The 13,668-nt window shown below is 42.6% G+C and overlaps 1 protein-coding gene across 1 annotated transcript in view; it reads right to left on the bottom strand.

Moving 5' to 3' along the window:
* ptgfrnb (prostaglandin F2 receptor inhibitor b) overlaps nt 1-13,668 on the bottom strand; it is a 77,707-nt gene that overhangs the window by 30,010 nt on the left and 34,029 nt on the right. Inside the window, exons 6-10 of the mRNA XM_085349006.1 lie at nt 8,448-8,594; nt 8,209-8,369; nt 7,892-8,012; nt 6,752-6,971; nt 6,476-6,663 (exon numbers count right to left, since the gene is read on the bottom strand). Of these exons, the coding sequence (XP_085205132.1) occupies nt 6,476-6,663; nt 6,752-6,971; nt 7,892-8,012; nt 8,209-8,369; nt 8,448-8,594 (837 nt within the window). The remainder of the gene's footprint in view (nt 1-6,475; nt 6,664-6,751; nt 6,972-7,891; nt 8,013-8,208; nt 8,370-8,447; nt 8,595-13,668) is intronic.

Below are 13,668 nucleotides of genomic sequence, written 5' to 3'. Positions count from 1 at the left end.
CACTCTGTTCTGGATACTTTTAAAATATGTGCAGATGGTCTGCTGAATTATGAGGGTCCCTGCTGAGTTAATCCCCACAGACTCCCATGTTAAACTGCTTTGCAGCATTAAAAAGCAGTTTTAAAGCCAGGTACAAAAAATAAAAGTAAGAAAGTAAGAAAGCTACAGTCAATTTCCCCTTTTTCATGACAACTGTAAGATTTTACACAGCCTTAAGTTCTTCTTAGGCGTGTGTCCACTTCCAACGAAAGGTGGGTGCCAAGAAGAGTGTTACCTTTCTGTGCAGCTTCAAATCCAAGTTGCAATAATCTGACAAATAATACGAATTACTGTTTGGTTAATTGCCAATAAGAAGGTAAGTATATGTCCCAGAGATGCATTTACTAGCCTAGAGTGCGTTTAGCGACCATCTGCAACAATTGGTTTCAATAGCGAAACGTTTATTCCCTGACCAGCTGCCTGTACCCCACTGAGCTGTAATGAAACTTGGAAAAACAGCAAAGCAAACAGGAAACGTTGAACGCTCACCCTCAAAGTAAAAGCTGTGCCTTATTGCTGCTACCAATATTTTCCAAAAGGTAAAACTTTTATTTTGAAGGCAAAAAAAGTCTCTGCTTCCAGTTTTCATCATGCTTTTCACAGTTTAGCCACCACTCGACGAGCAGGACCTGGTGGTTACTGACCGGGCTCTATTCCTATGTGAACGGGGCTTTAGCAATCAATTTCATAGCAACCACTGGCAACCGGTCAGGAAATATAGATGTGTCCTTTGGGACCAGTTAACCCCAGATAGTTGGTAACCAGATCTAAGCCTGTGTGATTCTATGCCTGGAAACCAACACATGGAAGAATTGGGATCATCATAGAAAAAAAATAAGGATTCATTTGGATATTAGCAAACATGTAGATGGATAGAAATGATCCCTATCCTTGGACAACATAATTTGTGGTGAATTTGTGTCTTAAAGTGTAGTGCTGATTGGGTTGCAAAACAAGAAAAGTGACGTACAAATTAATTTGATCGTGTGGAGAAAAGGAAAAAAAAAAAAAAAAAAAAACTGCCCGGGAATAACTACAGTCGTGAGACCTTGGAGCCATTTCTCGTAAAATCTAAAATGTTCTGACAGTTTTCCCTCAGAAGTCTGCACTCCCCATGCTGTCATGAGTAGCATACTGTATAATGCATGCACTCCAGCTGCATAAACATTATGAAAATACTAAGACATGTTTAAGTCTTGCCACTGGTGATCTATATGCAAGTCCAAAGAACGCCTGGCCTTAAAATTCCTTCACGTCGCTGATGTTTGTATTAGGAAGCACGTGCTCATCACTCTGTGCCATGGATGGTCTTGTCATGAGAGGACAAATGATATGTTGGATGACACGGATTTAACTTAAAACCTTCTAATAAACGATGAATGATTGAGTTTAGGAATGTGTCCCAGTAAAGGTGGACATTAAAGTTCTCCTTTTAGCTCATTCCTCTATCTCACTCTGGGATCAGAGCCAGACTCTACTAATGAAGACTTTCACAAAAGAAAAGGTCATGTCTGAAATGGTGACATTGTTTCTTATAGAAGATACCACTTTTTTTTCGTATACTTATATACTTCTCACTTAATTTTAACGGTTAAAATCACTTAAAGGCTGAATTATTAAACAGTGACTGTGCTGTTGAGACGTTGCATTTCCATATACCTCCTCGCAGAAGATCCCCGTGCAAGGCAGAAATACCACAGCACGTCTGAAACATTGAAGATACAGCTGGAACAATGGGAGGCTTGCCAGTTTGTGGATGCACTCGACACACACACAACAGCGACGAGTGCACAGCGCTTCCGTCCCCCAAGGCGAGTGTAAGGGGTTCTTGAAAACCACTCTGCTTGAAGCTTGATCGCTGTTAGTGTGGGAGTGTGTGCGTGTGTGTTGCTCTGTGTGGGGTCAACTCAAAATGTTCAACTCGGACACACGCGCTCGAACACTTGAAAGATTACACACGCACGCAAGCAGAGAGAGAAAAGGAAAGCAGTGGTGCAGATCTTTGCAGCTGGCTGATTGGCCAAAGGGCTTCACTTTGAAGTTGTCTCAGAGAGCGAGGGAGGGAGGGAGGGAGAGACAGCAGGGGTGGTGGAAGGAACGAAGAAGGTAAAAACAGTGTGATAGAAGAAAAAAAAAGGGAAGTAAAGCTCAAGGGTTCCTGCCCTCCCCAGAGAAAGACAGAAGACGGTCTTCAGTTCATCTTCTCCTTTCCAATTTGCTGTCATCTTTCACTTCTTCGCTCCTGCAGCCTCAGAGCATCTCTGCTGTCACCAAACGTCTCTCGCACACGATTAAAAATGTTTCATCCAGTCTTTTAACAAAGATGTGCGACTTACTCCAGGTGGTGGCGTCTGCTTTCAAACTAAATATTATGTCCCCTGAGAAGACTTCCTAATCTTTTTGCCCACAAACAGTAACTTGAAGTTGTCATCTAAACTGTGCTTTGGATTTCCATGCTCTAATTTCCTCACGGTAGCTCATTCACTCATAAATGTAATGGTTCCTAATTTCATGGCAGCATCTTTTATCTGTATTTTTTGCATAAGCAGGTTCTACGTGTGGTTACTTATTAGCTGTATATAAAAGATGGAAGTAGCCACCATAATGTGACCTATATTTGACTTTAGCATCAAAGCTACGATCATATTTCATTTATTTATTTATTTTTTAGAGGAAAATGTTGCTGCATGAGATGTTGGAGGACTTCGTGATCAGCTAATGCTAACAAACAAGGTTAGCATGGTGCATTAAATGATATATGGGTGGATGACACAGACTGCTAATTAGTGCTAAGTAACATACAAATGACATACTAAAGCTTCACTCACCAAAACCGGAGAACAGACTTCTTGGACCATCTGCACCACAGAGCATATAACCGTGTTATGATGCTCCAAAAGGCATCAAAACCACAAACGCAGGCTGAGTTTACTCAGGAGAAATAGTGATGATGCTAAAGCTACTACTTTATGTTGTATACATTTATGGTTTTATCTTAATATGGGCATTTTACTTAGGAACTATGGAGACAGGCTGAGTTTTGGAAACATCCTCTAAGTGGCCATTAGACAAACTGGTGTTTTTCACATTTTTCAGCTGCGATGGTTAGCTTTTACACAGGGTTATCAATTCATATATGGAACATTACATCGCTAGATAGATACTTTATTGATCCCACGTGGGAAATCTCTGTGTTACAGATACGAAGGTTTCCAAATGATTGCTAAATTATAGATGCAGACAGATTGCCGACATGTTGCCATCAATCTGAATGAGCGTATCAATAAGCAGAACTCGAGGGGACTTAACTCAGCTGCTTGTATTCTGGTTATATAATATATGTTTCAGTCACCATATCACAAATGTTAAACCTGAAGTGAGAAGTATTGTGATAATATCACATCGCGAGGTGTCTGGTGATTCCCACCTCTAGCAACTACGTCACCATTTGTAGGGGAGTTCCTGAATTTCTCTTTCAGATCTGTGAGGTTCTGACTGGATTCTCAGTGTAAGCAGCTAATTTCTGTTTAACATGTATGCAGATAGAAATAGATTAGCAACAGACAGCCACACGTTTGTAATTTTCACTGATTTAACACAGTTAATCACTTTATTATCATTGTCCTTTCTCTAAAATTCTCCACCTTTTGTTATTGTTGACTTTCATCTTCCCTTCATCCTCTTTTTGGCAACTTTCCTTCTTCTGGTGATGCATACCTCCACGCCAACCCCCCAGCCGGCCCTGATACTGCCTCAGCTGCTCTCCACATTGTTTCCATTTCTATTTCTCTGCCTCACCCATTGCACTTTCCTCCTCCTCAGTCCACTTTACCACCTCTCTCACATTGTCTTCCTTGTTGCCTCCCTCCTTCCCTTTCTGACGCTCCTGTTTCTCCTGTCTCCTACTTCCCAGATCAAAGAAAGTTAAGTAGGCCAGTGGCTGTGGTGGGCGTCAAAGGGCTTAAGGTGTGTATCTGTGTGTGTGAGAGAGTATCTTTATCACCGCACATTTTTAGGGAATTTATGTTGCTCATTATTAACACTGTGTGGGAGGAGGATGTGTATTTATTTTGTGTAGAGGGATGTACAGAACACGGATGCTTACACATTTCTATAAATAGACAGCTACTTTGAGATTTCCAGGATAATTGCAAGGCCTTAATATTAATTTATTCGCTGGTATTTGTTCCCACTGTTATGAAAGTGAATAAGTGATCGAAAGACTAGACAACGGCTCTATTATTGATGAATTTCACTACAGTGCTTGGAAAATATTTTATCACCATTTAGCATTAAATTATGCACTTTGCATAAAGGCTGCTTTTAGGAGGTTTCATTAAATGAGACGGTGTCTTACAAAACAAATACAGCCTTAGGAGCAACACAAGTGAGAAAAAACCCACCTACGAGTAAAAGGGCGCAATTAGGGTGGAGGTTTAACATGAACTCTGTCATCCTGTGCTAAACAGAGGAGCAGCTGCTGGTTCTTTAGTGTTTTTTCGACTCTAAATTCACATGTAAAGTTTATCTCAAAGCATAAACTCAGGCCTCCTCAGCAAACACACAGTGACGTCCTCCAGGGTGACTGAAATGAAACTCTGCTGCTAAGTTTTAACAGCCGCTTTGAGCCCCTTCAGTCACCGCAGTGGCAGACGTACGCTTGAAATCAAGAGTTTTCTGTACAGGCAGCAATCAGAGTTATGTCTCACCTGCCATCTGATTGCCTGTTGTAAATCGCTCTCTAAGGGTCCTGTTCTGACCTCTTGCATTTTTGCCATTTCATCAAACTTGAGCATGAACTCCTGTTTCAAAATGATTCAGCTTTCACAACGAGAATCAGCTCTGGTAATAAGAGGTGGGTCTTCAGAATTTGAGACCAAATAGCAGGCGTCAGAGCCTTCAGCGTCCAAGCCAGGAGCATGCTCTTTGGGTTTTCTTCATCCTTGTTTATATTCACAGGGCTGTCCACAGTGAATCCATCCCGCAGGACAGATTTAATGTAGATCCTCTGCTGTAATGTTCTGAAGTAACTGAGGAAGGACATTTGACTGAGATGGCCAGAACTGTAGCGTGTGTCGGCACACAGCCCACTGAAAACAAAGGGCTTATTTTGGCCACACTAACACAGTCTTCCTTAGGGACTGCAGTTTCACTTGAAAAAGAGAAACCTGGATCCTAGTATGTTTCATAATTATCTAACATTATTCTAAAATCTTGCAATCAGACTTTTACAAACATCATAGCACAGAAAGCACCCTCCTGAAGATAACGGATACCAGCCTGAATACAGATTCAGGCAAACTGAGTACCCTGGTAATGTTAGCATTCAATACTGTACATCCTAACACACCATCTGACAGGTTAGAAAATTTGATTGGGTCCTACAGGGCGATCGTGGCTCAAGAGTTGGGAGGCCGCCTTGTAATCGGAAGGTTGCCGGTTTGAGCCCCGGCTTGGACAGTCTCGGTCGTTGTGTCCTTGGGCAAGACACTTCACCCGTTGCCTACTGGTGGTGGTCAGAGGGCCCGGTGGCACCAGCGTCCGGCAGCCTCGCCTCTGTCAGTGCATCCCAGGGTGGCTGTGGCTACAATGTAGCTGCCATCACCAGTGTGTGAATGTGTGTGTGAATGGGTGGATGACTGGATATGTAAAGCGCTTTGGGGTCCTTAGGGACTAGTAAAGCGCTATACAAAATACAGACCATTTACCATTTACAGGGAGTGTTCATGCATGGTATACGATCATACTCTCAAGGTAGGGATTATTTATTCTGTCTCCATTGATGCTTATGAATCAGACAAAAACGTAACGCCATGTGGAGTCCAGCAGGGATCAATCCTTGGTCCCCTTTTGTTTGATCTTTTAGTGATACTTTCAGGTATACAAGGCAGGTTAACATATCTATGCAGATGATACCCTGATCTATCTGGCTCTCTACTAAATGATTCCTATTGATTCATTACATTTGTCTCTTGGGGCACTGAAGACTTCAACCTATGTGAAAAAACTTGGTATAATGATGGTTGACAACCTTAGTTTTGCTAACCATATTTTGGCTTTAGCTACATCTAGCTAAACTGATTAACTTAAGAAGTTATTATTTCATTTTTGTTCTTGGATTCGATCGTGTAAAGCTTGTTGACTGTAATGTTTAAAAACAGGCTATATAATTTATATAAACGCCTTTCATAGCCTAACCACATGGTCTACTCGCCAGATTTGGCTCCATATTACTTTAGCCTCTTCTCTAAAGAGAAAACAACTTTGGACATGCAGTGCGCATCGCAGACATACAGTACAAGGGTTAGAACAAGAGAAACCTACAACCAGCAGCCATTGTAAAAGTGTTGCAGGCTGCCCAATGACGCAACCTTGAAGGGGAGATCGTCAGAAAACCACTTCAGATAGAGGAGGGTGGAAATTTTGGAAAACTCACCATTTTCCAGGAAGTTTATCCTGATTTTATTTGATTCTGAGCTGCTGGCTTTAGTCCAAGCCTGTCCCGGCTGCTGTTTCGTCCATGCAGTGACGTCACACCAGTAGTAACCTCTGTCGGACAGCTGGACACCTGCCAGGCGAAACCGAAACTCTGCCGCACCCGACTTGGTCAGAACCAGATTGTCTCTGAGTAAGCAGTCAAAAGAAATTGTTTTATATGTCTCAATATAAAACAAGAAACTGCAGTTTGTTACTTAAATGTGTTCATGTGTACCTCCTGTTTGGGTCTGTGGCTCCTCCGTGCTGTACGACATTGTCCGGGCTGAGAGTCATGATGGTCCTCACGGTGCTGTCCAAGCTGTCCTGAGACTGGATGAGCACAGAGTACCCCGCATCACCAATGTTCTGAGTGGTGACACTGCAGCCCAATTCAAAGGTAGAGCCTCCTACTGATGCCTCACGGATGCGTTTAGCCACCACATTCACAATCGGACCTGGAAATAGAAGCGGCCGTTCAATCATTTAGTTCTAAGAAGAGCGTCATTCAAACCATCACAGACAGGGGGAAGTCCCCACCATTGACAGGGGTCAACGGGAAGTGATAAGTACTTAGACTATGAACTGTGACTCATTCAAAGCAGACCCATACACACATACACGCGCAGCACACTGCAATTACATCACAGCCCAATCAGCTAAATTATGGTCACCAAGTTCAACATGTAGATCTCAAATAGGGAGGAAGTGAATGTCTGTGTGTGTGTGTGTGTGTGTGTGTACTGTGACAGTGAAGCTGAGACAAAAGGAGGTCTGTTGTGGGATTCTTCTGTAAAGTCTATAAACGATATGGACACATTAACATTTATTCATGAAACTCAGCAGTGAAGCTACTGTGGCAGCCTGGCAGTGCATGAGTAGTTTTCTGAATCACGAATCTGAGTTTGGATTTTCTGTATTTCTTCCAAAAACACCTCATTAAGTATCTCACTGACCGGGCACATTTGTGCACGCACACAGGCAGGTATACTGTTAATTTTGCCAAAACACTGATACAAAGCTCAGTTTTTTTATCTTCATGTGACACAGAATCACATCCACAAAAGTGGAAGTCTCAGTTACAGAAAAGAAACTCGTTTCTGCTACTTTCATATGTTTTTGGTAAGTCACACTGAATTAAAAGGCAATTTGTTGTAATAATTTTGAGGCTGGTAAGCCTCGACTATATCACAACGGTTTATGATTCTTTTGTAATAGATGCGGCACAGCAATTTCTCCACATTCTTTTAATTAAAAGTAATAACATTAGCCCCACTGACCAGCAGATAAAAGCTAGAAAGAATAAAGATCTACATGCTTTTTCTGATTACTAATGCCAGTGAATCAAGAATCTAAGTCATAATAAAAGCTTTCTTACGCTTGGTGTCCCATCGCACAGTCAGCGGCGAGCTTCTGTTCTCAGAGGTCTTCACCATGTCTCCCTGGCTGTTGACGCTCCAAGCAGACACACTGCAAACATACTGGCCCATGTCGATCTCCTGCAGAGCGAAAATGAATGCCCATTAATGCCTCCGAGTTCCTTTATCGACACCTGACTGCCATTTACTCTTTCCATCACTTTATACTCATTTAACCACAATTTAGCCTCATAGCACTTCATCGTTTTCAGGATTCCAATAAGACTTTAAAATTATTGCAGGGCAACGTTTAGCTGCACAGCATGTAAAACTGTACCTGTGTGCGGAGGATTCGCAGCTTGAACGTGTTGGGCTGGACTCTGCTCAGCGTTAACGCACCGCTCTTCATCCTTTCCATATAAATCGACCCCGGAAGCAGGTTACCATTAGCATCCAAGGAACCAATGGGATGTGAGGTCTGAGGATCGCCCCCTAACCCTGCCGGTATCAGAACAATTTAAAAATTGAGTGATTCTGTGGAAAAACTTCTCTAAAGTAAATCTGAATTAAACATACCAGGAAGCGATGTGTGCTCCCAGCTGACGCCCAGTCGGCCTCCAAGAGGTAAGTTGGCAATGTTGGTGACGCGACAGGCGAGTTCTGTTGGCTCAGCTGTCGTCTGGGGGTTGACTTCAGCCACGAGGGTCAGCGTGAAGTTCGGCTCTGTGGTGAAAAAGCGAGGCAGCATAAAATTAAACTGGGTGTCAGTACGGAATAGAAAACTTTAAATGAGGTTGGGTGGTCTGATAACTCTGGTCCTTTTGGGTTTTAAACTCATTTGCAGTACTTTTTACCCAATTCATTTTTATCAGTTTGAACTGCCATGCTTTCAATTTAACCTCAGGAAAGGCACAAGGAAAGAACCACAGCTTTATGGCAGCAGACTATAAGAAATAAGCAACTGCAAATGTGAAGTTCCATCCAAGCATCATTCAACCTGAACAAAAGCCTAGCCCATAAAGAAACAGATAAACCTGACTGGCCTGCACAGAGCTCTTGTGCTCATTTTAAAATATACACAAGCTTCTATGTCCATTACTTTAAAAAATATAGCTTCTTGAAATTGGATGATTCTTTTTGATGCACCCTGGTGAGATTATGTTTTTAGTAGCATTTGCATGTTTATCATTCTGTCTGTAAACGGGATAGCTCGAGAAGGTTTTACTGAATTCTGATAAAACTTGGTGTAAAATGGGACCACGTTAATAATCCATTAAAATTTGGCATCCATCCACCAAGGTCTTAAAGGTCAACTTCATGATTTATTACCTGAAAACTGACAAAAAAAAAAGCCTCAAAACTTAGAGACGTGATGTGGTATACATCGTCAAAGTGATAACAGAGCTATTTAAAACTGAAAACACAATACTATTGCCTTTAAAGTAAACGCTGTTCGGACAGTGAGCTGACTTTGCAGAGGTTTGCGCTTCTTGTTATATAAAATATATCCTGTCCTTGTTTTAAACTCGATACATAAAGTATGGTCGACTGAAAAGAAGCCTCAAGCCCAGATGGTGCAACTGGCATAATTAAGTGGTCAGACTTAGAATGGCAATTAAGTTTACGGGCAAACAGCCTAGAAGGCGGCAGATTAATGGCCATGACCACATAACATACATCTAAGTGTACACATACAAAATCTACAGCAGGAGACGGGCTACGTGGAGTTTTTAATTATCCTCGTTGTCAGCAGGGTTGAAATGAGCACTTCTTTTAAGAAGAGAATCAGAACCCTGACGGCTGAACAGCTCCTCGATGATAATGCCAGAAATTGAGTTACTGTGCTGCCTCGAGAGACATTATTCCCAACCCAGCCGGGTATTGCTTTCATCAGTCAGTCCTAGGTCACATTAACAGTCTGACATCACCAGACACATGCAAAGTGAATCCTCCTTTTTTTTCTCTTTTAGGTGATTTCTTCCTTAAATAGAGTTAGGTGACTGAGCCAGATGACAGAAATAGAGCAGAAATAACACCGTTAACTGTGTGAGATGAGGTGGGTATCAAAGCATTAATAGTGTGTGTGTAGGTGGGGAGGCAGGTCCTCTCAGTCAGGCATCCAGATTGCACCTTTACGCGTCAGTGAACAGGAAACACACAACAAGATTTCCACCTGCTTAACCGTGAGAAATCACACACACACACACACACACACACACACACACACACACTATATAAAAGTAGTTCCTGATACATCCCAAAGTGTGCCAGCATACCAATAGATGCCACTATACCACACACACACACAGACACACAAACACGCAGCCAAAAATGTAAGAAATCAAGTGCATGGGCTTGGGTGTGTTTGGCAAAGGAGTTGGTTTGCATGATGTCAGCTGGACGTCATACGCACACACACACTGACTCATGCACTGTCACCATCTGGTGTGAAACACACACACACACACACACACTTTGATCAATGAGAACGTGTGAAGCTCCTCTGCCAATTAGCCACGCTCCACGCTCTCTCCCACACCGAAATGTTGCCTTATTTAGTCGAGTAACATGACCACTCGTCACCAGTTCAGGGGCTCCGATACTGTACAGCAGCTTGTGACACAAGGCTTTAAACGCAGTAGGTATACACTGAGCAGCCACAACATTAACACCACTGACAGATATAGTGGATGATATTGATCCACAGTGAAATGTTTGCTTGTGGCATTTCACTGGCCAGTACTCTGACAAAGCACCCCATCATGTGCCAAACACCTAAAAATAATAGCACACCTAGAACAATCACCCATGCCGATGGCACAGATACCAAGGAGAAAGCATGCCGCCACACTGCAAAGATGGCTCAGGACCACGACGGCAAGTTAGAAACCCGACCTCCAAACTTCAAACTCTTCAGTTTTTATTATCTAATGGATGCGCCTCGACACACCCAAACTGTAAAGTGGGAATATCAAACTTAAGGCCCAGGAGTCACAATCGGACTACAAAAGACACCAATCCAGCCCGATGAACGCCTTTGGAGAATATGAAGGACATATTTTGGACTTGTAGCCTTATTTTCATTAGTTTTACAGCGTTTTCTGTTTAAGCCCACAGAGCCACGCTGACAGATTTCTTTCATTTACTGCAACAATTAAGATTTCCTCAGACTTCTAAAACATGGCTGAAACTCATGCTTCAGCTAAGGAAACATCCAGCCATCCATCTATTTTCTTACCCACTATTCAAACTTAGTTTCCCCTTGGAGGTACTGAAGCCTATCCAAAAGGCGGGGTTCACAAGTCCATCACAGGGCTGAGGGGATATCAGTTTCCTACTCCGCTGACTATATAAGTAATGCAAACTAATTTAATCAATAGTCTTAAAACACTGTGGTTAAACCACTAACTCTCCGTGTCATCTCACCCACATGACAAAAATTGCCCAACAACAGTTTTCCAACTATGAAAAAGCTTTAAATATGGAAAACCGATGCAGTGTGCATGAAACTGAGCATCAATTCACAGTCATCCTGCAGTTTGTTTCAATGCAAGAAGAGCAAAGAAAAAATAGATTTCATGTTAAAGAGGCTTTTCACACTTCTGACCTGAAGTCATGTCCTCAAAGCTGAGTCTGACTGGCAGCCTAAATTGCTCCTTTCTGTTATCCTGCGTTCTGCAGAGTTAAGCAGGGAAGAAAATTGTGTAAAACAAGCTTTAAGAAGAAGAAAATGGCTCCATTAGTGTGTGGATCTGGGAGGCAGAGCGAGGAAAAATAGGTCATTGTCAATAACACAACAAACTGCTTTCATCACACAGCATGTGTTCACATCGAGAAGTTACTCTTTGGATTTCAGTGAGAGCAACGGTGACAGATTCACAAACCACTAAGTGCTGTTTTTTTTTTATTTTACACATCAATTGTTATTTTTCAGCTCACATAAAACTAACAACTGATTTTAATATGAACAAATAGATTCATTTTTATTAGTAGAGCTATCAGCCATAACATTACTGACGGACAAAGTAAATTCACTGAGACCAGGAGCTGTGGGACAGCAGTATCCTTCAGTGGGACAAATGACCACCGTACTAAAAAACCTCCCCAGGAACAGATCAAGGAACATGACAGTCAAGCCCAGACACAGGTAACTGCTTGGGCCCTTTGCTCATAACGAGGCTCTTACTCAGGGGCTGTACATAGCTTTAGTTTTAGCCAGGTGACAGTAACTGAAAGGTCTGATTAGGTCTGTTACGGATGTTTTCGTGGTCCCCCCTTTGCAGTTGGCTTTGACTAACTTTGTGTCTTCACTCACAGTGAGGAGAATCCAGCAGAATCATCTCTAGAACTGACCGAACGATTTCCCAGGAAAGGATCAGACATTTCTCCTACCTGCCCTGAAATCTTCACATCCTGCTGCTTTCAGAAAGCAACAAACATCTTTAAGGACTCGCTCACTGCTCACCATCTTTTTGAACTTCTGCCGTTGGGCAGACGATACAGGACATTAAGAACGCACATGACTAGACTTCAGAACATTTTTTGTAATATTTACATGTTTTATCTACCTTCTTATAAATTTCTATTTTTATCTATACTATGAGGAGATCCTGTGTTGAGCAGCAGTTTCCTGTCTAATTTATTGTACAACACAAATAAAGGAGCCTTAGATCTTGATTTGCGACAGGAGAATGCAGAGACCAAAAACATGAGCACAAAAAAGACTTAAGAGATACAATATGCTGTAAACTTTGTTCTCACATCTTAAACTGTAATATGGCTTTAAGTCCCTCTCTTAAGGTGGCTCCTGCGTCTAAGTTTAGACTTAACGTTATATGTGTGATGTCGAGGAATCAGGTGGGAGCCAGCACAGAGATTCACCTCCAGTTAACGCACAAGCACACGCATATAGTGTTACAGGCTGTTACAAAGTTTTCAGTTTGTGAAAATGTATCCGAGAATCCATTAAAGTGAAGCTTTGCTCAAACAAGGAAGTGCAGCCATCAGCAGAGGTTTTATTGGAGCTCAGAAGTGCTGCGTGTTGTTCTTTCGATGAGCTGGGCTTTAACTGGAATGCGTCTGGTCACCGTTTCCTGCTTCAGCTCAGTTACAGGTGGGCCGTGAGCCACGATAAAGCCGCGGTGACTAGCGGAGGTTAGCTGGGGAAGTTTGGCGGTGACTGTGCCATTAAGCTGGGCAGCGGCGTTAAACTCTCAACCAGAGCAGATTCAGCAGTTTCACCGAACGGGAGTGTTTCTATGATGTCAAAACAACCAGAGGCATGTGAGTCGCCCTTGTTGCGCTGGAGCGTGCGCACACAGTGTGTGTGTGTGTGTGTGTGTGTGTGTGTGTGTGTGTGTGTGTGTGTGTGTGTGTGTGTGTGTGTGAGTGAGTGAGTGAGTGAGTGAGTGAGTGAGTGAGAGAGAGAGAGAGAGAGAGAGACGGGAAAAGCAGATATGAACGGGGGGGGACCACTTGAGCCATTCCCTCCTTCTGTCAACACAGCGCACTGAACAGATGTGCTTTTGATATCACGTTTACAGCTCAAACAACTACTAATCTAATGTCGGATAAGACACTCGTATTAAGACACTGAATCTCTAAGAGGGCTTACATTACTTTGGACAAATACACCTCAAACTGATGGCGAGGTGAAAATCATGCCAGGGCACAATAAACCTGCAGGGGTTCAGAGAATGAACATTCAAGCTCTGCAGCTAGAAAGACAGACACTTAACTCTATAGATGCTAAACATCACAAAACCACAGAGTGGAGCTTTTTGCAGCCCGTGGCCAT

Source organism: Diplotaxodon limnothrissa, linkage group LG23 (assembly GCF_057381915.1).
Source record: "Diplotaxodon limnothrissa isolate DT_005_m linkage group LG23, D_limnothrissa_male_GT1.1, whole genome shotgun sequence".
Lineage (NCBI taxonomy): Eukaryota > Metazoa > Chordata > Actinopteri > Cichliformes > Cichlidae > Diplotaxodon > Diplotaxodon limnothrissa.
The sequence above is the reverse complement of the archived record's forward strand: the minus strand, read 5'-3'. Positions and strand labels throughout refer to the sequence as shown.